General features: G+C 44.9%; 1 protein-coding gene across 3 annotated transcripts in view; it reads right to left on the reverse strand.

Annotated features, from left to right (window-relative positions):
• LOC114052585 (zinc finger protein 260-like) overlaps nt 1-22,515 on the reverse strand; it is a 23,599-nt gene extending 1,084 nt beyond the window's left edge. The window contains exons 1-6 of one of the 3 annotated variants that reach the window (XM_027875257.1): nt 22,427-22,515; nt 16,216-16,454; nt 15,643-15,719; nt 12,126-12,252; nt 5,042-5,137; nt 1-1,687 (exon numbers count right to left, since the gene is read on the reverse strand). The exon at nt 1-1,687 is cut by the window's left edge and continues 1,084 nt beyond it. In XM_027875257.1, coding sequence (XP_027731058.1) covers nt 1-1,687; nt 5,042-5,137; nt 12,126-12,252; nt 15,643-15,719; nt 16,216-16,249 — 2,021 coding nt within the window. In that variant the 5' untranslated portion in view covers nt 16,250-16,454; nt 22,427-22,515. Of the gene's footprint in view, nt 1,688-5,041; nt 5,138-11,576; nt 11,975-12,125; nt 12,253-15,642; nt 15,720-16,215; nt 16,455-22,426 lie in introns of those variants that run through there. The other 2 variants (XM_027875258.1, XM_027875259.1) reach the window with 2 other exon arrangements.
• Between the last annotated feature and the right edge of the window lie 2,241 nt (nt 22,516-24,756).

The raw sequence follows: 24,756 nt of genomic DNA on the forward strand, positions 1-24,756 counted from the left end.
AGGCTTGCCCTCTGGGTGAAGGCCTTCCCACACTCATTACATTCAAAGGGTTTTTCCCCAGTGTGAGTTCTTTGATGATAAGTGAGGGAGTCCCTGTGGCTGAAAGATTTCCCACATTCACTACATACAAAGGGTTTCTCTCCAGTATGAATACGCTGATGAGTAATGAGGCTTGTTCTCTGGGTAAAGGATTTCCCACATTCATTACATACAAAGGGTTTCTCCCCAGTATGAACTCTCTGATGACTAGTAAGATTTTCCCTCCGGCTGAAGCCTTTCCCACATTCCTTACATGCAAAGGGTTTCTCTCCAGTGTGAATTCTCTGATGTGCAATAAGATTTCCTCTCTGGCTAAATGCTTTTCCACATTCATTGCATTTAAAGGGCTTCTCTCCAGTATGAATTCCTTGATGACAAATGAGATATCCTCTCTTGCTGAAGCCTTTCCCACATTCATTACATTCAAAGGGTTTCTCTCCAGTATGAATTCTCTGATGATCGATGAGGTATCCCATGTGGTTGAAGGCTTTCCCACATATGCTACATGAGAAAGGTTTCTCTCCAGTATGAGTTCTCTGGTGTCTAATAAGGCTTCCCCTAAACCTGAATGCTTTATCACACTCACTACATTCAAAGGGTTTCTCTCTAGTATGAGTTCTCAGATGGGTAATAAGGTTTCCCCTGTGACTAAAGCCTTTCCTACATTCATGGCAAGCAAAGGGTTTCTCTCCTGTATGAGTTCTCTGATGAGTAATAAGGTTTACCCTGTGAATGAAGCTTTTTCCACATTCATTACATGGAAAAGATTTCTCTCCAGTATGAGTTCTGTGATGTGCAATCAGGTTTCCTCTTTGGCTGAAGCCTTTTCCACATTCATTACAGACAAAAGGTTTCTCTCCATTATGAGTTCTCTGATGTGCAATCAGGTTTCCCCTCCGACTAAAGGCTTTCGCACATTCATTACATTCAAAGGGTTTTTCTCCAGTGTGAGTTTTTTGATGGGTAATAAGGTTTGATCTCAGGCTAAAATCTTTCCCACATTCATTACATTTAAAGGGCTTCACTTTACCATGATTTATCTTAAGTTCAGTTAAGATTCCCTTGTGGATACAGCCTTGTTGATATTTACTATATTCATAATGTTTCTCTCCTATAGGAATTCTCTGATTTTCAATAAGATTTGATCTTCTAAATACTTTTCCACATTCACTCTGTTCATGTAGCTTTTCTCTAGCATCTATTCTATGAAACTTGAATAGGCCTGAGTGGTACCTGAAAGGTTTCTTGCGTTTGGTGTACTTAGAAAAGTTCTTCTCTAAAGAGAGTGTATTATATGTAATTAGATTTGAAAAACCCCTCAAGTTCTTTCCAACCATCTTATATTTATCCAGACTTTTTTCCACAGTCCCTTTCCACAGTGCAACAAAGATTGGCCCCAGACTTAAACTCTTCCCAGATGCTGTACACCGAGGCACATTCACATTATTCAGAGTTGGTTTGTGAATGGTGACTTCTCTGGATGGTCTCTTCTGTTTCTCTAAATGTATATCGTATTCCCTGGCTTCTTCCATATTGCAATGCCAGGCCATGCGCTTTGGCAGCCTATTCTCAGAGGATGCCCCCATGCAAATGCTCTGCACCATGTTTAAATCCTTGATTTCAAACCCAGTGTCTTCACTAAAGGAATCTGAAAGAAACCAAAAAAATGTCAGTAGCCATTCCTTGCTGTGCTGAAACAAACAATCTTCTTTAGAGGAAATTCTAGTTTCTGTCTCTCCCAACGAGAATGATGCTTAATTTGGACCACGTTTTAACGGGACTGTTTTCAAGATAGGTAAGAAACATTAACTGAGAACCCAGCTGCCCTGAACAAAATACGATATATTCCAGGGTACTGAATGTACTTACAGATGTCATGAAAAGCAATACTAAATCAAAAACAGAAATATCTTCTATAGGACAAAATAGTGGAAAGCCACGGGGAGAGACCAAAAAACAGCTCAGAGAATTATCCAACTACAAATTTAATCAACTTAGAATCTGTGCAAACAAAAATAATGCATCTGAAGACCGAGCAATTGGGAAAACTGAATTACTGGGCTTCTCAAAAATTATAAAAAAATATGACCAGTAGATTTTTAGGATACTGTATTTTTTAACAGAGTTTGCTGATTTCCAAGGTGGCAAAGGGGAGGGGAAATCAACATAAAATTCAACTCATCCAGACCTGGCACTGTCAATCTATAATAAGATTTTTTTTGCTGTTCAGTCATTTCAACTGTGTCCGACTCTTCATGACCCCTTTTGGGGCTTTTCTGGGTAAAGATACTGGAGTGGTTTTCCATTTCCTTCTCCAGTTCATTTTACAGATGAGGAAACTGAGACAAACAGGGTTAAGTGACTTACCCAGGGTCACAAAGCTAGTAAGTGTCTGAGCCAGGATTCAAATATAGGTCCTCCTAATGCCAAATCCCCTATGCTGCAGAACTGACAAAGGAGCACTATCCCCATGGTGAATGCTTCAGTCACTATCCTGTACTTATGGGGGTTGTAATAACTTTCTTCAATTATTGGAAGAATATTTCTCATATGGAAGGATATTTGCTTTAGTCTGCTTGGCCCCAAAGAGAAGTTAGGAGCAGGGCACAGAAGGTACAAAAGGCAAATTTAGGCTTCATCTAAGCCTAACAATTGGTAACAGTGACAGCTTTCCAAAGTGGAACAGGCTGCTGCAGAAAGTAAGTGGCCTGGAGGTCTTTGGGAGGGAGCCAGATGGCCCCTTCTTGCTTATGTTGTAGAGAGCTTTCCTTAGCAGACATGGGCTCTGACAGATGATGACCACTGAGGTCTTGTTCCACTCTGAAACTTTGCGATTCTGTGACATATCTGAAGTGATGCACCTAACTTAAGGACAGAGAGCTGATTTATTTTTATCTATTCAATAACACGAGGTAGGAAAAATTTAATTATATAAAATAAAAAATACATAAGCATAAAAGAAAATAATTAAAATCATGTAACTAAAAAAAATCGTAAATGCCCTCTGTAGAGGAAAAAAGAGACAAAGCTATGGTTACTTGGTGGGGGTGGCTAGAAAAAGGTCAGAAGACTTTTCAGCTTTCTCCAACCAGTTCAGCCCTTGTTATTCATATGAACAAGAGGATCAAGATGTTGGGAAGCTGAAAATAGTCTTTGGAGAAAAGAAATGGTTGAGGGGAGGTGACCAGGGCTAGGCTTATTAACCACCACAACTCCCAGCAGATGGTGGAGGTGGATGCAAGAGTTTGCTGACTGAACTGGAACCCTCCCCTGCAGGGAAGATGCTTATCAAGCAAAGCATCCAAATGACATTCCACAATGGCGGGAGCAATCCACAACTCCACGAACAATGTGGCCGGCAACTGAGAAGGTGACTTTCTCAAAAGAACTGCACACACTTAACCATATGAGGGAATGCTTCAAGTCACTAATAACAAGGGAAATTGTTATTGAAAAAATCAAAAGTGAGGCTAAAGTTTTGCCTCACACATGGACAATGGACAAAGATGACATATAAGGGGCAGGTAGATGGTGCAGTGGACAGAGCACCGGCCCTGAAGTCAGGAGGACCTGAGTTCAAATCCAGCCTCAGACCAAACACTTGACACTTACTAGCTGTGTGACCCTGGGCAAGTCACTTAACCCCAATTGCCTAAAAAAAGAAAAAAGTATGACAGATAAAAGGGCTGAACAGTAGATGCAGAAAGGATCGTGAGAAGCTGGGCACACTAATACATTGATGGTGGACTGAACTATTTCCACCATTGTGGAAAGTGATTCGGAATTATGCACAGAAAGTGACCAATATGTCCACACCTTTTGACCCTGAAATCCCACTGCTGCTAGGCATATACCCAGAAGAAAATGTCCCACATATACCAAAATATTCATAAAGTGCCAAACAACTGGAAACAAAGTAGATACACATTGACTGGGGAGGGTTAAACCAATCATGGTATGTGAACAAAATGTAATATTATAAAAAATGACAAATATGATGAAAGATGCATGATATGATGCAAGGTAAAATAAGAAAGAGGAAAACAAAGCTGAAGGAACAAGAAACAATTTATGTCTAATGGTTTAAAATTACAATGACTAAACTTGGCTCCAAAGAAGAGGTAGGAGAAGACACTTCTCCCCGCTTCTTTACAGAGGGAGAGGATCATGGCTGCAGATCTGTCCCGATTTTTTCATTTGTTGGTTAATTTTGCTGGACTATTTTCTTTATAATCAAGGAATGGCTCTCTGAGAGCAGTTAGTAGGAAAGATACAATGGGAACCACAGGCAATGTGAAAACAAAGGATAATAATAGAATTTTTTTTTTAAAAAGAAAATGAAGGTGCTATTGACATAACAATAATAAAGAAAAAAGCTAAGTTCCTAAAAAGGACACATTAGCAAAAGCTACATGAAAACTGTTCAAACTCTCCATAACTGTAAAAACTAAAATGAAAAAAATATCTCAGATACAACATCAAATCAGTTAAAAGAGAGTTATAAAATTATCGATGCTGGTGGGTCTGTGGAGGAGACATAGTGTTCTACAACTACCAGAGTGAAGAAAGTTCCTTTTGTAAAGGAACAGAGAGATAAATCACAAAATTGACAAAACTGTTCATACCCTTGAGCCCAGTGATGCTACTACAAAGGGTCAGAGACCATTGAGGCAACCCCCACCTTGACGTTCAGTCATTTTTCAGTCATGTCTAACTCTTTGTGACCCCATTTGGGGTTTTCTTGGAAAAAATAATGGAGTGGTTTGCCATTTCCTTCTCCAGCTCATTTTATAGATGAGGAAACTGAAGCATGGAGAGGTAAACTGACTTACCTAAAGTCATGAAGGTAAAAATGATCAACAGTAGAATTTGGATACTCCCTCCCACCCCCGTCTGACTCTAGAGGCAGTGCCCATTCCACTGACCCTCCTGGCACAGAGAGAGAACGGATGAGGGAGAAGCCACTGGCAGTGACTCATTTGCTTGATTTTTACTCACTCACCTAGACAACGGCATCTTGGGTCCTCTTCCCTTGGCATCCACGTTGCTTCACCTCTCTGCAACAAGGAGACCACATCCAGTTGTGAAACAGGGATTCCTATACACAGAGACAGAAATGAGTTAGTGCTGGGGTCAGAAAACTAAGAATTCAATTCTATGAAAGGAAAATCAGGCAACTAAAATGTCCCAGGGTTATTACAATTGATCTCTGAAGAAAATCCTGTTTTGCATTCTAAGAGAGGATGTTACAATTTTGGTCCTTCCATCTTGTCCATTTGGGTCTGATTGATGTGTACACTTATGTCTCAACAGAATTTAATAAAGGTAAACTGAGGTGTAGAATTCTGAGCATTATCAGTTTATTAGTAGGTAATGAGCCTGTTAATAAAGTAAGTCAAATGGCTACCTCAGTTAGGGCAATGACCCCGAGGAGGAGGGGCAGCTCCTTTTTATAAGCATAAAACAAAGAACAGAACTGAGTAGGTAAGGGAAAGAATACAATTGGTTATAGAGTTGACAGCATCATGGAGGTGAAGACGTGATTGGTTACAGCACATGGGGCTAGCAAACCCTCTTTCCGTCTTAGAAGAATGCTTGATCGACTTAGGGGACCCTCCGGCATTCTGAGAGTGTTGATAGTGGACCAAAGAGAGCAGAATCGCTGGCTAGTGAGAGGAAGCAAGATCATTCTTAATTGTACAAGCACAGGCAAGGGTGAACAGTTATTTTGTGGAAGTGTACCAGGTCAGCTTAGAGACCTCCAACAATAGGAGTTTTCAGGAGCTAAGGCATGAGGGATAACAAGTGTTCTTTGAACTAAGAGGGGAAGTCAACCTCCTGTCACCAAGAAATGTTCATCATTTGAATACATCTGCAAGGTTGGAGATGGTGGACCAGACTCCCTGGTGTCCCCCTGCATCCCTCAAGGATAACAGATTTCCTTGAGGTAAGAATGGAACGGTGATTAACAGAAGAGAACTTCTAAACTTCGCTCATAGGCAAAGAGACAAAGAAATGGAACTTGAGCAATCATACTGTAGAGTGATACAGAATGAATTTCATTCCTTCAATGATCATAAACACCTAGCGGGTTGGACGTCATCCTCTGTTCTCGAAGAGGACCAAAATGACATCGCCGTGCTAGAGTCAGGTTACGGCGTGTCGAACTAGGCTGATCAGACCAATACAAGCTCGGAACGCTCTACCACAGGTCGGCACAAATAGTCCGCGTGAACATTTGCGGTGGAGTTACTAGATTTGCACATCCTGTCCTTCCTTCCTTCGAGCTCCTTCGATTCTGCTTTGCTCACAGAGCACAGCACCTTCTCTGATGCAGGCATGCCAGGCTGGGCGGTCCTGTGCCAGCGTCTCCCATGTCACATGATCAATTCCAAAGTTCTTGAGAGAGACCTTAAGCGTGTCCTTGTATCGCTTCTTCTGCCCGCCGTGTGAACACCTGCCCTGTGTGAGTTCTCCGTAAAACAGTCTTTTTGGTAAGTGTATGTTTTGCATTTGAACAACGTGGCCAGCCCATTGGAGTTGCGCTCTCTGCAGCAGAGTTTGAATGCTTGGCGGTTTACCACAAAACAAGACCTCAGTGTCTGGTGTCTTACCCTGCTAGATGATCTTCAGAATCTTCCTGAGACAATTCAAATGGAAATGAATCAGTTTCCTGGCCTGGCGCTGGTAGACTGTCCAGGTTTCACAGGCATACAACAATGAGGTCAGCACAACAGCTCTGTAGACCTTCAGTTTGGTAGTCAGTTTAATATCTCTTCTCTCCCATACTTTCCTTCAGAGCCTCCCAAACGCTAAGCTAGCTCTGGCAATGCATGCATCACCCTCATCAATGTGTGCATCCTTGGAAAGTACACTATCACGGTAAGCGAACTCATCTATAGCATTCAAAACTTCTCCATTTGCTATAACCAATGGTTCCCCATATGGATGGTGTGGTGGTGGCTGATGGGGCACCTATGTTTTCCTGTTAATTGTTGGGCCAAAATTAGCACAAGCAGCAGAGAACTGATCCATACTTTGTTGCATCTCAGCTTCGGAGGCTGCATCGAGTGCACAATCATCTGCAAATAGAAAATCATGCAACAACACTCCCTGCACTTTGGTCTTGGTTTGTAGCCTTTTCAAGTTGAAAAGTTTACCATCAATGTAGTAGCTGACCTTGATGCCATTTTCTTCCTCATTGAAAGCATTTGACAACATGGCTGAAAACATCATGCTAAAAAGCATGGGGGCAAGCACCCAGCCTTGTTTCACTCCATTGGTGACTGGGAAAGCATGACAGCATTTTCAAGCATGCTGTCACGAAACAGATGTGCAATGCTGATAAACTTCTCCAGGCAACCAAATTTTGACATAATTTTCCTTAAGCCCTCATGACTGACAGTATCAAAGGCCTTGGTCAGATCTACAAACATCGGCCCTTTCTGAAGCGACACTGGCTCTCAGGTAGATGACCATCTTCCAGGTGAAGGATCAGCCTATTAAAGGAGGACCCTGGCAAGAATCTTACCAGTGATGACTAAGAGAAAGACCCTCCTGTGATTGTCACAGAACAATCAATTTCCTTTACCTTTATAGAGATGGACAATGGAGGCATCCTTGAACTCCTGGGGGATAACCTCCTCTTGCCATATAACCTGGAAAATTTCAGTCAGCTTTTATATGAGCAATGGACCTCCCACCGTGTGAATTTCAGAGGGAACAGAATCAGCACCAGGTGCTTTGCCACATGAAAGGAGCTTAATGGCCTTCAAAACCCCTTCTTCAGTTAGAACTTCAGCTAGGGAAGGACTGGCTTCAACCTGAGGTAAATGGTCAATGGTCTAAGCACTGATTGATGATGGTCTGTTAAGAACACTATGGAAATGTTCAGCCCATCTCTCTAGGTTCATATCTTTCTTGACAATCAATGTGGCTCCATCAACTGATGCACCATAGGTCTTTGGACCATAAATATCCTTCGGGGCATCATAAAAGCACTTTGGATTGTTACTATCAGCATAAAACTGAACTTCATCTGCCTTCTTACTGAGCCAAGAATCCTGCATCTCTCTAAGCTTTCCTTGTACTTTATTTTTGATGGAATTAAATGCAGCCTTCTTAGAAATGGATGAACTATCCTGTTGGTAAACCCTGTGGAGTTCTTGTTTTTCATCTAGCAGCTTTTGAATTTCCCCATCATTTTCGTCAAGCCAGTCTTGATGTCTGTGAGTGTTCTGACCCAGATGAGCAAATGCAGTGCTATACACCAAATCTCTGAAAGCTGCCCACTCTTTTTCTGCTCCACTGTGCCAGTTGTGTGCTGGCTCAACTTTCCTTCCAAGTTAGCAACACGTCATTCCCACTCAAAGAACTCTAAACTGTGGACATGAATTCTTCTGGTAGTCATTTTGCCTTGGGGGCACCACTTTTGTTGAATGCGAATATTCAGCGTGGAGAGGATAAGTCTATGATCAGTCCAGCACTCTGAGCCACACATTGCCTTTGTCACTCTCACATCCTGTCTCTTTTCCTTACAATCAGTTTGTCTATTAAATGCTAATGCTTGCTGCGAGGCTGCATCCATGAACTTTTATTGCATTTAGATAAACGGAAGACAGTGTTGGTGATGAGAAGGTCATGAGATGCATAAGTCTTCAGTAGTAAGTGACCCCTGCTGTTGCTGTTTCTAACTCCATTCCTCCTGAGAACTCCCTGCTAAGTCTGGTAGTCTGTGCCTACTCTAGCATTAAAGTCACCCAGAATCATAAGCTTGTCCTCTTTTGGCACACTGATAATAAGGGTCTCCAGGTCTTCATAAAATTTTTCTTTGACCTCATCAGGATTCATCATGGTGGGAGCACAGACACTGATGATGGTGGTGTGACATTTTCCTACAAGTGACAATCACATTGTCATGAACCTATCATTCACTCCTTTTGGTAGGCATAAAACTTGTTGACTAGATTAGTTTTGATTATAAAACCTACTACCAGCTTCACTGCACTCCCCTTCGCTGTGGCCACTCCAGAAAAATGTGTATCCAGCTCCAACTTCAGTAAATTGGCCTTCATTTGCCAGCCTTGTTTCACTCAGGGCTGCTTTTTGGATGCAATACCTACTGAGTTCTCTTGCAACAAGAGCTGTTCGTCTTTAAGTTCTACTGGATTTTGTGTTGTAATTATGTGCACATTCTTCCATGTGCCGATGGTGAGTGGAATTGTCTTTGCAGATGTTTTTATACATTTTTTTGTGTTTCAACCACAGAGCGGGATTCCTCACCTGCTGTGGTAATCAGGCCAGGGTTAGGAAAGCAGACAATTTTTAGGGCATCTTTTCTAGTTCCTTCCCCACACTGGGATGTGAGCAGCGTGATCCTTAAAAGGCTGCTCAGACACCCAGGGGACTGCCGAATCCCACTGCTGCTTCCAGTGAGAAGACGACCCTATGGTCTGGTCCGCCTGTGTGCAGGGCTGTGACTACAGCTCCCAGTGTATCCGCACCTGCTGCTTCATCACTTGCCTGTTGCCACAGGACTCAGAGATAGGTAAAATGGCAAAATGGTTTGGGTGATGTCTGGATTCGTGCGTAAATTGGGTTTAAGTGAGGCAGAGTTGCACGAAGTCGTCGGCCTCACTGTCTCCTCCTCATAAATACATACACACACACAGATACAAATACTTGTGGACAAGCTTTATGGGCTTTCCTGGCTGTAATCTGGGCCTTAGAAAATCTTCATCCATTTGGTCTGTCCTGTGTGAATGTACAGAACAAACTATTGCTTGCTTACAGATCTTTTTCTGAAAACAACACAAAGTTCCAGGGCTTGAGGCAGCCTACATAGCATCACTGCAGCAGGAGCATGTGGTGGGCCCACCCTGGCCACAGAGAATTCCTCTCCAACCAGATTCTGGCAGCTCTCCATCACCCCTCTTGGCAACTGCCTTTAGCTATCAGATAGGGATAGTGGGCTTAGCTGCCTTCGAGAACCTGCAGAGCTCCTTTGGTGAACCCAAACTACCCCCCTGAAAACAAAGGCCCAGGTAAAAACCAATCTTCTGTCGGTATCACATTGGGACAAGGATATGAGTCTCCAAATAATTAAGACTGAATATCTCCCTGAGAGCAAAAGAGAAGCCAATGGTGGGTGTAAGCAGGCCACCACATAAAGCAATGATCCAAACAGTGTTTCAAAAACAGGAATAAAGATCGCCCAGGACATGTACGATTGGAAGAGATAAAGAGCTGGTCAAGTGGTGAAGACAAGAAATGACAGGTGGACAAGATGAGTCTTACCAGTGTCAGGAAAAAGGAGGAAGGCCTGTAGAAAGACCCCCAGAATGGCAGGTGGACATCCCCTCTCCTACAGAACATATGGGTGATGTGGACAAGAATCATGCAAGATGGTCGGGTATGGATGGGTTAAATTGCATCGCTGGACCAAATTTCCAAATCACAGTTTTACTTAAGTATGGGTCACAGATCAAAATTATACTCAGAGAGAGCATTATTTCAATTGACCCACTCTATGCTAAGAGAAGACCTTTCCATTTATTTCAGCTGAGATTCAGGTAGCTCAATAAATCAACAGGCATGAATTAAGTACTTGCTAAGGGGTGGATACTGTGCTATGTATTGGGGATGCAAAGGCCAAAATGCACTGGTCACTACCCACAAAGCACATCCGTTCTATTGAGGGAAATGGCATATACACATATAGATTCAGAATGGACAGAAGGGGTGAAGGTGAAGTAGCAGGAAAGGCATCATCAGGGTGGCCTGGTGCAGGAAGCCCATGGTGAGAAAATTCGCCATCCTCTGAGACCGTATCAGCCTCAGTGCTCACACCTCACCAGTATCCTCAGTACCCCATCCCTCTCCTGGAGGGCGGAAGGTGGAGCAAAGAGGTCCTTCCAAAGCCTCCATTTAAAGAGGGCTCCCAGGCCAGGCATCTCCTCATTTCCCACCAGCTCATTCCTTTGGACTAGACTCCATCATGTGCCTTGCCCAGCACCTTCTCCCCACCCATTTCAGCTTCTTTTTGTCAGATGAAAAGCTCCTTGAGGGCAGTGGCAGTCTTTCATATCTATATCCCCAACATTTAGCATGGTGTGTGGCACACAGTAGGCACTTAATAAATGTTTGTTGAAGTGGATAGAGCACTGGCCCTGGAGTCAGAAGGACCTGAGTTCAAATCTGGCCTCAGACACTTGACACTTACTAGCTGTGTGACCCTGGGCAAGTCACTTAACCCCATTCCCTGGCAAAATTAATTAATTAATTAATCACTTCAAAAAACTTTATTGACAGACTGTTTTGTTAACTCTGCCCACATCAGTTCTGGATCACAGTAAAAAAGGGCTATCCTGGGCCTGCCTTCACCACTGCCCCTTCCGGTGTCCACTGTGCTGTGGCTCAGGAATCTGCTCGCTCTGTTGCTGGCCAGAGATACTGACCACTGTAGCTAGGACTTTATTTTTTATGTTTTTATAAAAAAATTTTAACATGCATTTTTAAAAATTTTGAGTTCTAAATTCTCTCCCTTGTTCCTTTCCTCTCCCCCTCCCTGAGATAGTAAGCAGTTTGATTCAGGTTATATATGTGCAATCATGTAGCTAGGACTTTAAAAAAGACATGAAACATGAAGTATATACTGTGTGCAGGGAGCTGTGCAGGGGGAGATATAAAGCTCAGCTAAGATACGGCCCCTGCTGGTTCCATGGGACTTCCAGTCCAGGAAGGGTGCAATCTTGTATATGGAGAGCTCTCAGCTCAGTGGCTGGAGAACTCTCAAAGGGAGAGGGGAACACAAAAGTCTGCCAGTTCTCTTGGGGAACCTTCATCTGAGGATCCAGGGAGAAAGGAAGCTGCGGCCTCAGGGCCAGTGCAAGGAAGCCAGGGGGATTTCCACTTGTACAAGGCAAAGACCTTTTACCTGGGAACACAAAATACATATTTTTATTTGCCACAAAGAATTTGGAACTCTTCAGACATGACTTTGAATATACTTGTACCACAAGCCAAAACTCAGCTCAGCATCTCAAAGCTCTCACAGCCTGCAGGTAGGGGGCGGCTGCTGCGCTTACCGAGGGAGACGAGGTTCTCATAGTTCTCCAGCATCACATCTCTGTACAGGTCCCTCTGGGCAGGATCCAAGCGTCTCCACTCTTCCTGGGTGAAGTCCACAGCCACATCCCTGAACGTCACTGATTCCTGAATCAAACACATACCTGCTTAACCAGGGACTATTTCTTGATCACCCAATCACTACGTGTCTTACACGTACAACTTGGCTGCATGAAGATTGCTTTCTTTGAAGCATCGGCAAATCCTAAAAATGAAGCCCAAGAACGCTGTGTCTCTGCTCCTAAATTCCCAAACCACACAACAGACCCAGCGGCCATCTTATGGTTGGATACACAACACCAACATCAGCGATCTCGCCAAGAAAGGTGATCATTCTCTACTGCCAGTCAACAGTCACTTAGAAGGCAGGATCCCACAAATGGGATATCATGCTAGGAGTTCTAATTCCCAACTGTTAATTCTCATATTCTCTCTCTCTGATTCTCTGTCTCTGTCTCTCTGTCTGTCTCTATCTCTGTCTCTGTCTCTGTCTCTGTCTCTCTCTCTCTCACACACACACACACACACACACACACACACACACACCAAGTACTCCCTTTGTACTATGGAGACCTGGAACTCATTTCTACCTGCCATGTTAGCATAACCTACAATGCTCAGAAAATCATGGTAAGTTCCAGGTGAGCTATTGTTTCCAATGCTTTCTTGGACTTTTTAGTCCAACCTTTTTAGTGAGAATACTCTACCCAAGAGTGAAGACCATAGCTCCTTTACCACTTTGTAATTTTCATGGTCCCATTTACAACGTCCCAGAACAATCTCCAGATGGACTCCAGCCAACACAGAGGCAGCCTCCTCTTGGGCTTTTCTCAAAGCAGGGAACAAATACACACAACAAATGGGCTGTCTCTGTCTCGGTCTTCATCCCCCCTCCATAACTGGCCTACCTCATGGGCTGGTCATGCTGTAAAAATATTTCTTGCAGTGGCTTGCGTAGAGTTCTCAACTCATAATCTGTGGCTGTCCATTCCCCACACATCCCTTCGCCGTCCTTTGCTTTAGCCACAGCCTGAGTTCTGAGATGGCAGGGTTCCATCACTCGCTGCCATAAAGGACCACCAGAAAGACGACCATGTTGAAAGGTGGGCTTCTGTTTCAGGCCAAAGCTTGGGGTCAGTCAAAGTACTGCCCAGTGTCCCAGACCTAACACAGTCTGCTTTCTTCCAGTTCTGCATTCAGGTCATTTCCCATTTGCATGGTCTGTCCAAGAGATCCATGATTGTGAGCCAAAGCCACACAACTACATATCATATTCTTCAATGCCTTGATTTTTCCTTTGGGGACAATGAGGCCAAATTCTGCTGAGTTCTTCAGGAGGCTGGACAATGTGATGGGCCTTGAGGAATCAGGGCAGTGATCTACTTAAACAGGAGCCCAAGGAAATTTCCCTGAGGGAAGTCTTCCTCAAAATAACCCTTTGCAGGGCATCTTCCATGACAGTGGTACCCTCAGTCTCTGTTTTAAGGCTTGCTTGATATAAAAATTCAGGACCTCATCCAACATAGTTATCTCTGCTATAGTTCTACCAAGTAGACATATTGATGGAGGACGGTCTTTGGGGTTAATTTGCAGTTCATAATCAACCAACCCAATGGAATCTTCTCTTCTCTGAACCTTTCCCTCAGCTGTCTTGACTGTCAGCTGGAGGTGTGCTGCAGAATATACTATGTGCAAAAAACTACCCGTTTCCTGCTCATACTTACATCGAGGATACCACTAATCCAAGTGTTAGTTTTTCTCTTAAGAATTTTGTGGAGATGGGAAAGTTTTAACAGAAATCAGGAGCTACTAAAATCCTTCAGAAGGATGTCTGATAAAATGACAGCATCCCTCGTCCCTTCCTAAGCAGCTGATTATGCAGCCTCCGGCAGGAACCTCCTTGGTCTACATCTGGCCTGTTCCAGACACTCTTCCTGTCTGTTTTTTGTGGAGTCATCTCTACTCTCCTCATGGAGCACATGAGAGATTGCTATGTAAGAGCACAAATATGGTGGTTTCCATGTTACTGATGGCAAAGAGAAGCTGTTGTGAAACCTCAAGAGATGTTTCCCACGTTATTTGTGCTTCTCATTCCAGCTTCATCTGTAAATGCTGCCGGGAAGATCTGGCTTAATTTGGTCTTGTCCACAGCTTCCTGCTGAAGGTTCCCCCCCCCCCAATGTTCATTGCTATTTTAGGAGCTGATACTGCTCATAGTTACAGAGTTGGAAGGGACCTCTGAGGCCTCTCTCCCAGCCTACAGCCAAACGAGAATCCCCTATGCCGAATCTCTCTGTTTGAAGACCTCCAGGGAGACGGAATCCTTTGCTTCATCCACCCCACTTTTTGATAGCTCTTAATTTTAGGAAGTTTTGCCTCCCATGAAGCCTATTTTCAGGCCCTTTGCAATGACGACACATCTCTCCTAGTTCTGGCCTCTGGATCCCTTCTCCTCAGGTCCCTCCTGAAGCCCTTCTCCAGCCTCAATCTCCCCATCTCCTTCAAGAGAGCCTCACATGGCATGGGCTTGATCCCCTTCCCCGGGAATCCTGCACGGCCTCTCTGCACACACTCTGCTTGTCCATGGCCTTCCTAGAATCTGAACACGCAGGGTAGGGTCCTGCAGAGGCCTTCAGGGGCATCTTCTGGCGACCCTTCTCATACCTTCTCTCCTTCTCCCAGATGGCTCCCTTCCTCTGACTCTTGTCTTCTTTCTCTTATCTCTTATTCATATATATGTATAAATCCTAACGGAATGTAAGCTCATTGAGGGCAGGGAATATTTCATTTTTATTTCTGCACCCCCAATGCCTGGTAAATAGTAGGAACTTAATAAATATTGAATTAAATTGAAATAAAAATTTCTCGAGTTGGATAGGACCCTTGAGGTCATCAAGTCCAACTTCCTGGCTTATATTCAGATACATAACTCCCACCAGTCACTGGGTACTACAGCAGTAAAAAAAGAAATATTTTTAAAGTGTGACCAGACTGTGAGGTGGGCCAGATAGGGAGGGGGAATGAAGAACAAGACAGAGCCCCTTTCCTGTGTTTACGTGTTCCCTGATTTCAGAAAAGCCCAAGAGGAGGCTGCCTGCGTGTTGGCTGGAGGCCTTCTGGAGGTTGTTCTGGGACATTGTGAATGGGACCATGAAATTGGAATAGGGCGTGGTCATCCTGGAAAAAAGAAGACTCAGGGGGACATGGTAGCCCTGTCCAAGCATTTTAAGAGCCATCATGTGGAGGAGGGTGGACTGTGATTATACACATTCATCAGATTATACACATTCATTCTAAAATTCATCATTCAAACTCTAAGGATCTTTTAAACTCTATGTCATCGATGAGAATGGCCAGAGGCTTCTGGGAGAGGATAACTGAGACCCAAGTGTCAAGAAGGGAGAGAAGTGTGGCTAAACACTGAGAAATAATCCGGTATGAGATGACGCACAGGCAAGAGAAGAGACCTCGACTCACCTGGAGCTTGGCCGTGAGGAGCCCCAAAGCCACGGCCTCCTCTTCCTCTCCAGTCTGGCCTTGGAGAAGTGCAGAGTCTGCAGGAGGAGGAAGAGGTCATTAGCAGGTGTAGTTCCCCAGATCTCCCTCACCTCCTACCACTTCTGCACTGTCAATCTCACACAAGACCCTCCTCCATCTAGGTTTACTCTGTTCCCCCAAGGTGTCAATGACTGCTGGACAAAGTCAAGAAAATGTTTTGACTAGGTATCCTGAACACTCATTCCACCTTTCTAGGGACTTTAATTATGTAAAATAGGGCAGCTGGGTGGCACAGTGTCATGAAGAGTCAGGCACGACTGAAATGACTCAACAACAACAAAAGTGCTTAACAACTGTTGACTAAGACTGATTGAAGAAACCACTTCAGAGGCCAGAGAGTTCTGGTGTGAAGTGATGGAAATAACGAGCTGGGTTGACTGCTGTAATTCCTCATCCCTGCCCTCTTGCTCCACTCCACCAGGAATGCTCTCTTAGGGAATCTTTCCTACATTGGACAGGATTCCAATCCCCCAACACTTCTGTAATTCTCACCTCTCTCCCCAGGCATTCGGGCCAAGTTCTCCATGGTACCCAACCTGGCTCTGGCTTCACTCGTGTCTTCTCTGTCCAGATGGGATGAGCAGGAATCACTGTACCACTAGTTTCTTCCCATCAAATACTGCCATAAAGCCGTGGGAGAAGGTCTCAGGGCAGTCTTCTCCTAGTTGCATTCCTTTTTCTGGGGATATCCTTCAAGACCTTCACCTTCTGAGAAAGCTGGGATCTGGGGACTCAAAAGCAAGATCACTTTAACTGAGACCTTCATTCTTGGGCCCAGATCCATGTAACTATCCAACTGGTACTGAAGGCTGAGCCTCTGAGGGCCTCACTGGCACCCTGAACTACTCACACCAAGCATGAGAGCTACTCATACCAAAGGAAAGATGGCAGCAGCAGGAGAGGCCAAGATATCATAATCACACATCATAACTCAGGGCCTTCTGAGCCAGCCACAGACCCTGAATGTACAAATGGGAGTGAAATCAATTTCTATCATTAAAGGAAGATTAAGGAAAACACTGTGTGTGTCCCACTGTGGGAATTTAGGACTTAAGACCTCTTGCTAGAGTCAGCAAGCACCAGAAATATGGCTATCTGGTGATGAATTTTGGGGCCACAGAAATGGACCAAGAGCTAGCCACTAAGATGTGGAAATGTCAAGGACCTCTCCATTTCCCCAGACGACATTAAGTTATCATGTAGGGGCATTTTTTTAAAAAGGATAACATCTACTGAATGCTCAAAAATAATGGATATTTATGTTCATCAAATTAGAGAAACTAAAAGTTAACTGTAATTTAAATTTAAGTTAACTAAATTTTATTTTAAAAATACAAACTTTGAGGCAGCGAGGTGGCGCAGTGGATAGAGTACTGGCCTTGGAGTCAGGAGGACCTGAGTTCAAATCCGGCCTCGGACACTTGACACTTGACACTTGACACTTACTAGCTGTGTGACCCTGGGCAAGTTACTTAACCCCAATTGCCTCACCAAAAAAACCCAAAACAAAACCAAAACATAAAAATACAAACTTTGTAAATAGTTCCTTTTAAACAAACTCTTCCCTTTCTTTTAAAATATAGAGCAATCTTATGTTCTTAGCTATAAAAGCACCTTTCCAACTGGATCCCATTCCCATAGCCCAGTGCTTTGCCAGTAAGATGTATAACTTAAGAAAAAGTGATCCAAGGCAAAGCTTTTTAAATTCCTAACTTTTACCTATTGGTGCCTTCTCTGCCCACACCAGCCAAAGCCCCAGGACCACATACTACCCTAGAAAGCAAGGTGGCCAAAGACGTCAAAAGAGAAAAAATTGTCGAGGTGTCTTTCCCTGACCCAGCTGGAGTTGCTGGGCAGAAGCAGAGATGGGGTGGGGCAGATGGGCAATACACAGATCTATGCACACCAGACAACAAGTGTACTCTCACACACACATCAAACCTTTAGACTCTAAAGGGGTGGAGAACCTGTGGCCTTGAGGCCACAAATCAGTCAAAGGGCCACACTTGAGGACCTAGAGGGTCACATGTGGCCTTGAGGCTGCAGGTTCCCCACCCCTGCTTTAGAGGCATACATATAGGTACACAGTCCCCATCACCCACTCTTCCATTTATATTTATATGCACTTACACCAGGAATATACTCAGATTTATCGACAAGGATTTACTATGAACCTATGTGCCAATCATAATGCCAGGTGTTCTGGATACAATGAGCATCTAGGTGGCATACTGGATAGAATGCTGGGTCTAGAGTCAGGAAGACTCTCCCTGAGTTCAAATCCAGCCTCAGACACATACTAGTTGTGTGACCCTGGGCAAGTCACTTAACCCTGTTTGCCTCCATTTCCTCATCTATAAAATGAGCCAGAGAAAGAAATGCCAAATCACTCCAGTATCTCTGCCCAGAAAAGCCCAAATGGGGTCACAAACAGTCAGACACGACTGAAAAATCTAAGCAGTGATCTGGATGCAAAGATGAAAGTGAAAATAGTCTCTGCCTTCCAGATGCTTACATTCTGGCCAGGAGAGAACAGGTACGTATATAGATGTACACAGAACAAATAGAAGGTAATATTGGGGAAAGGTACAAACAGCTGAGTGTTGGAGAAAGGCTTCTGTGAAAGACAGTGCTTTACCTGAGCCTTGTAGCAAACGAGGGATTCTGAGGCCTGAGGGACAGTCAGACCACAAACGCAAGCATGGAGGGAGGGAAGAGTGTCATGAATGAGGACTGGTAAAAAGGACACTTTGGATAGACAATCATGTGCCTGGAGGTATGATATGGTTGGGTTTATATCACAAATGTAAAGTTAATTCAACATAAGGAAGACTATAAAAATAACAGCGTGTTAATAATAAAAATAATAAAAAAACTACATACAATGTCAGTAGTGCTGAAAAGGCTTTTGGACAAAATCTAACACTCATGTCTATTAAAAACCCTAGAAATCATTGGAATAGATGGACCTTTCCTTAATACAGCACATAAATAGTATTTATGTAAATCTAAGAGTAAACACTGTATGTAATGAAATTACGGCATTTCCGTAAGATAAAAGGTAAAGCAAGGATCCCTTTTATCATCACTGTTACTCAACACAGTACTAGGAATGCTACCTACAGTAATAAGTAAAAGAAATTGAGGAAATAAGAAGCAATGAAATTGTCGCTTTTTTTGCAGATGAGAGGATGGTGTACTTAGAAAACTCGAGTCAACCAAAAATGAATTGAAATAATAATTTCAGTAAAGTTGCAGGATATAAGATAAATCCACATAAATCATCAGCATTCCAACTTAGAACCAACAAAACACAGCAAGAAGAGCTAGAAAAGGAAATTCCATGAAAAAAACTACAGAAGCTTCAGGATACTTGGAAGTGTAGGGACCTAGGAACTATGTGAATCTTAACTATAATACACTTTTCTTTGCAGAAATGAAGATAAATCACTGGAGAAATATTAATTGCTCATGGGTTGGTTGAGGCAGTATTATACAAAAATGACAAGACTACCTAATTTACTTCTTCAGAGCTGTACCGAACTCCCAAAAGAAAATTTTATAGATCTAGAAAAAATAATAAAATTTATTAGAGAGGAACAGAAAGAGTGAATCTCAAGGGTAAATTTTTTTAAGTGGGAAGGAATGGGGGAGTCTATCGGTACTAGATCTCAAACTGTATTACAAAGCAGTGAGCATTAAAACAATTTGATGCTGAGAGAGAGAGAGAGAGAGAGAGAGAGAGAGAGAGAGAGAGAGAGAGGGAGGATCAGTGGAACAGATTAGGTATACAACATTGACAAGTAAATAAATATGGAATATAGTGTTTGATGAATCCAGAGACCCCAGTTACTGGGGGAAGGATTCACTATTTGACAAAAGCTGCTGACAAAATTGGAAAGCAGTCTGGCATACAGTAGGCTTAGACCAACACCTTCTAAGCTCCAAATATCTATTCTAATTTTTAAGGAAATATTTTCTTCAGTAATCTTTTGGACTTCCTTTTCCATTTGTCCAATTTTGCTTTTTAGGGCATTCTTCTCCTCATTGGCTTTTTGGACCTCTTATGCCATTTGGGTTAGGCTATTTTTTAAAGTGTTATTTTCTTCAGTAATTTTTGGGGTCTCCTTTAGCAAGCTGCTGACTTGTTTTTCATGATTTTCTTGCATCACTCTCAGTTTTTCCTCTACTTCTCTTACTTGCTTCTCAAAATCCCTTTGAGCTCTTCCAAGGCCTGGGACTGATTCATATTTTTCTTGGAGGCTTTGGATGTAGGAGCTTTGGCTTTGTTGTCTTCTTCTGGTTGTATGTTTTGATCTTCTTTGTCACCAAAGTAAGATAATATAGTCTGACTCTTTTTGCACTGCTTGCTCATGATCCCGGACAATTACTTGAGTTTTAAACTCTTTGTTAAGGTAAAAGTCTGTTTCCAATGTGGAGAATGTACTGTCCCAAGCTTTGGGGGTTTGTACAGCTGTTTTCAGAGATAATTCTAGGGACCTCAAAAGTGTCAGTTCTTCCAAGGTGCTATGATAAGGGGTGAGGTGTTTCCTCTCCACCGCCACAACAAGCTCCACCGCACCAGCGCTCCTCCTTGCCCCAGGACCGCCCCTCAGAACTGTGATTCAGATCCAAGCACGGGCAGAGCAAGAGATTCCTGCCTCAGCCCTGGCAAAGAGATCCCTGCAATCCCTCTCTGATCAGCCACTCTATTCCCCTTCAGTCTGTGGGCTGGAAGCTCAAAAGGCAGCCGCTGCCCCGAGGGCACACTCTGGACTTGCTGGTGAGACCTAGCTTCTTCTCTCACCTCAGTCACAGACTTTTCCCACTGACCTTTTAAGTTGTCTTTGGAGTTCCTGTGTTGAGAAGTCTGGAAACTGCCACAGCTGCCTGTGATTCAGTCCTCTGAGGCCTGCTCCAGGGTTGCTGCGGCCTGCGTGCCCATGTGAACTGCGCTCCTCTCCCAGCCCAGCGAGATATGCCTTTCCGATCAGCCATCCAGGTTGTCTTGGGCTGGAAATTTGTTTTACTCTGTTTTTTTGTGGGTTCTGCTGCTTTAGAATTTGTTTAGAGTCATTTTTTATAGGTCTTTGGAGGGGTCTGGAGGAGAGCTCTAGCAAGTCACTGCTTCCCCTACGCCATCTTGGCTCTGCCCTTTAAGCTCCATATATCTACAGGACTTAGATATGAAGAATAACATAAAAAATAAATCAGAGGATCAAGGAAGAAATTACCTTCCAAATCTATAGCTGGTGAAGAGTTCATGACTAAGCAAGTGATAGGATCCCACAAGACAAAAAGGACACGTGATTATATGAAATTTAAAAGCTATGGCATAAATGGAACATTGTTAAAATTAGAAAGGAAATAGGTTAAGTGGGGGAAAATCTTTGTAACAAGTTTCTTTGAAAAATGTCAAATTTCTAAGATATTTAAAGAACTTATTAAAATATATAAGACAAAGAACCATTAAATAATCCCGACAGATAAATGGTCAAAGTGCGAATGGGCAGTTTTCAAAGGAAGAAATCTAAGCCACGGGCAGTGGCTGTTGGGTGGTGCAGTGGATACAGCCCTGGGCCTGGAGTCAGGAAGACCAGAGTTCAGCCTCCCACACTCAGCAGCTGTGTGACCCTGGGCACTTCACCTCGGGGTGCATCCCTTTCCTCAACTGTAAAATGGGGCTAATAAAAGCTCCTACCAGGGCTGAATGCGATAACATTTGTAATTTGCTTAGCACAGTCTCTGGCACATAGTGCACACGTAAGAGATGCTTATCCATTTCCTTATCAACAATTATATGAAAAAGTGCTCAAAATCACGAATAATTGGAGAAACACAAATTAAAGGAACTTGGAGGTTCTCCCCCACACCCATCTCGGTGACTGCCGAAGACGCCAAAGGCGTGGCGGAGGCGTGGATCACCAGGAAGCTCGCGGACCCACGCCGGGAGCGCTTCAGCACCTTGGCCAGCTGCCTGTGGAGGCGTCACGGGAAGGGGACAAGGGCACCAACACGGGCGCTGAGTGGGGCGTCCTCCTGGGGGGGGCGTGGGTGAAACGGCCAACGTCAGAGGAAGCCACGCAGCCGATGGCCCACGTGCCCACGCACTTCCCAGGAGGTGGAGCCACGCCTTTCGGCCACGGCCACGCGGGCTGTGTTCTACTGGACCGTGGAGATGGGGACTGATTTTTAAAACTGGCTTAATGGGGGGGGGGGCGTTGCTGGAAGGATGGGTTAATAAAAACCCTTTACTTGAAAAACAAAGCCCAACTCTCCTAAGACGTGCGTGGAGACCAAGACCCCGAGGAAGGGGACGCGTGGGGGCGTGGGCTCAAAGTCACGTGGAGGGGCTCGCATCCCAGAGCAAAGGAGCAGAGAAGGAGGGAGGATGGGGGGGCGGGGCAGGGAGGAAGCTCTCGCAGTGAAGAGACCACAGGGCTGCGGGAGGGGACGGGCACGCGTGGGCACACCCCCCACGTGCACACACGAACGTGCCTCGCCAACACCATCCTCAAACACTTCAGACATCTTCTTTCACACGTGCACACTCACAGGCGTGGACCCTCCCACACATCCTTCCCCCACCCGTGGCCTCAGCCCTCAAAGCCCAGGCAGGGGAACTGGAAGTTGGAGGGCGCATGCGCACTCGTCCCTCCCTGCGGGGGCGCGCCGCGCGTGCGCGCTCCCTTCCTTCACTCACGCGCTCGGCCCCTGCAGCTGCCGCCCCAAGCCTGGGTGGAACTCGTGCCTCAGGCGCCGGACAGAGGCCGCCTCGCATTTAGTTTTCTGGCAGTGCCATTCCCATAATGCATTGTGTTCTGCATCAGTCCGCATATGAAGAGCTAGTGGGAACTCAGTGTAGATTCTGGGAAATGGAGTCCGGAAGCAGGGAGAAACCCGCTGGGCAGCACTGCGCACGCGCCGCAGAGAACTCCAATTCCCAGAAGGTTCTGCGGTCCTCGCCAAACTTCTGAGCCTCTGCGCCTGCGCAGAAGATGGACAGGGGCAGCTTCGGGTTACCCTGCAGCGGGTCGTGCCAGAATGGGGCGGCCTAGGGGACTGGGAGACAGGGGAGTTAGGGGCAGGGGTGAGTGGTTAGAGCTCCGAGAAGCCGCCCATCGCGGCCTGGTGGTGCCAGTGGGGTGACAACACCCCCAAATCGGGGTGTTTTTACGTGGGCCCGTAGAGAGTTGTAAAGCGAGGGCAGGGCGGGGCTGGATCCCCGAGGAGGCGTGGGTGTGGCCCGCGGCCTTCCAGGCACTGCCCCCCAGGAAGCCCAGCATGCCCAACACGTGCTCGGCCTTGGTCTGAAGACTCCAGTGAAGGCCCCACTCCCGCCCGAAGCTCCCCATTCATTCCACACTAGGACACCTTCGTTAGTGTAACCGGCGCCTATTGGGGGGGGTGTCTCGGGGGTGTTCCAGGCCCCTCCAGAGTAAGGAGGTAAATTGAGGTGCCACCCCCCTCCACACACAAGATAGTTACACTCAAGGTCCTGGGGGGACCCTGTCCAAGAGAAATACCCTCCCCTACTCCTCACTCTGATTTCTGACCCCCTCCTGCAAATGGGTTTTCTATCGACACAATCCGCCACTCATGATTATGACACTTTGATATCAACCACAACCATTTACTTAATAAGGAAAAAGAAGTGTCAGGAGTAGTATGGTGGTGCTGTGGATAGAGTGCCAGGCCTGGAGTCAAAAAGACTCATCTTCCCGAGTTCAAATTCAGCCTAAGACACTCACTGGCTGTGTGATCCTAGGCAAGTCACTTGACCCTCTTTGCCTCAGTTTCCTCATCTGTAAAATGAGCTGGAGAATGAAATAGCCAACTGCTCCAGGATCTTTGCCAAGAAAACCCTGAAAAGGGTTACAAGGAGTGGGACACAACTGAACGAATGCAGGGTGTTTTTGGGACACCCTGTATTTTAAAACAATGATAAGTTAACAATAAAGTACAGTTATAAACCCAGATCACACGTCCACCAATGCACTCAATAGCTCTGGCGAAGAATGGGTACACGCTAACAGGACCATTCAGGAACATCTGCAGCAGGGGAGTGAGACTGCATCTCTGCTCCCTCTCTGACCATCCCTAGCTTTCTGCTGGGGAAATCTCATCTCTGCTTGAACAGTCTTTAAAAGCCTTCCAATTAACCCCCACTCTTACACACGGCGTTTAGAAAGTGTTCCATTTCTCTTTTTAGCTCTTTGTAAGCCAGAGAACTGGCAAACTAATCAGACTGGCTTCCTCTGAGGTACATAGACCAGCCCAGTCAGTTACCTACTCAGCTGGAAGCTGCGCCGTCCAATCAGAACCAAGCTGACTCTGAGCCAGCTCCAGGACAGGATACCACAGCCCCGACAAGACCCCTTCTGCTTTTCTTCCGAGGGCCAGCGGTGGCAGCAGAGGGCAAGCATCCTTTATGTCTCCTACCAGGTGGCTCTCTGTGGAGGCCAAGGACGTCACTCTCCCAACAACCAGCAGTTGCTCAGCTGACTTTTCTCACTTGCTTCCTTTGAAAGGTCATAGCTCCCACCCAGCAGCTTTAGCTTCACAGCTGTGTGACTGCTGTCTGCTGTTGCCCTTTGGTGGTTCTATTCAGTGGCTTAAAAGGAGAGCCTCAGGGAGTCTCCTTTTAATCAAAAAAGCTACAGCTCCCCCAATTTCTATCAAATCTAGAGTCATTTTCCAATCGCACCTCAGCCTCCAAATGTTTCTATGATGCCTCATTTCCCCACTGTAGTGGTAAAATACACATATGCACATTGGGCGAGGTATCCTTCAACCTTCAGCTCTGAAATCTCCAACAAGGCAGTCGGTCTCTTTATTGCCCTGCTAGAGAATCCTTCTTCACATTCACATTGCTCTAGATTTTAGTAAATAAAAAGGTCATTATCCACCTCTTTGTTCTGGTAAATTGTTCCACACAAGTGAGGCCTCACTCCACTTTGTTGGCAAAAAGATGATTTTCTCTCCACAACTATCCATAATCCCACCTGAAAGCTGTTTCTCCATGCACATAGT

This window comes from Vombatus ursinus, unplaced genomic scaffold (assembly GCF_900497805.2).
Source record: "Vombatus ursinus unplaced genomic scaffold, bare-nosed wombat genome assembly UNPS02014808.1, whole genome shotgun sequence".
Classification (NCBI taxonomy): Eukaryota; Metazoa; Chordata; class Mammalia; order Diprotodontia; family Vombatidae; genus Vombatus; species Vombatus ursinus.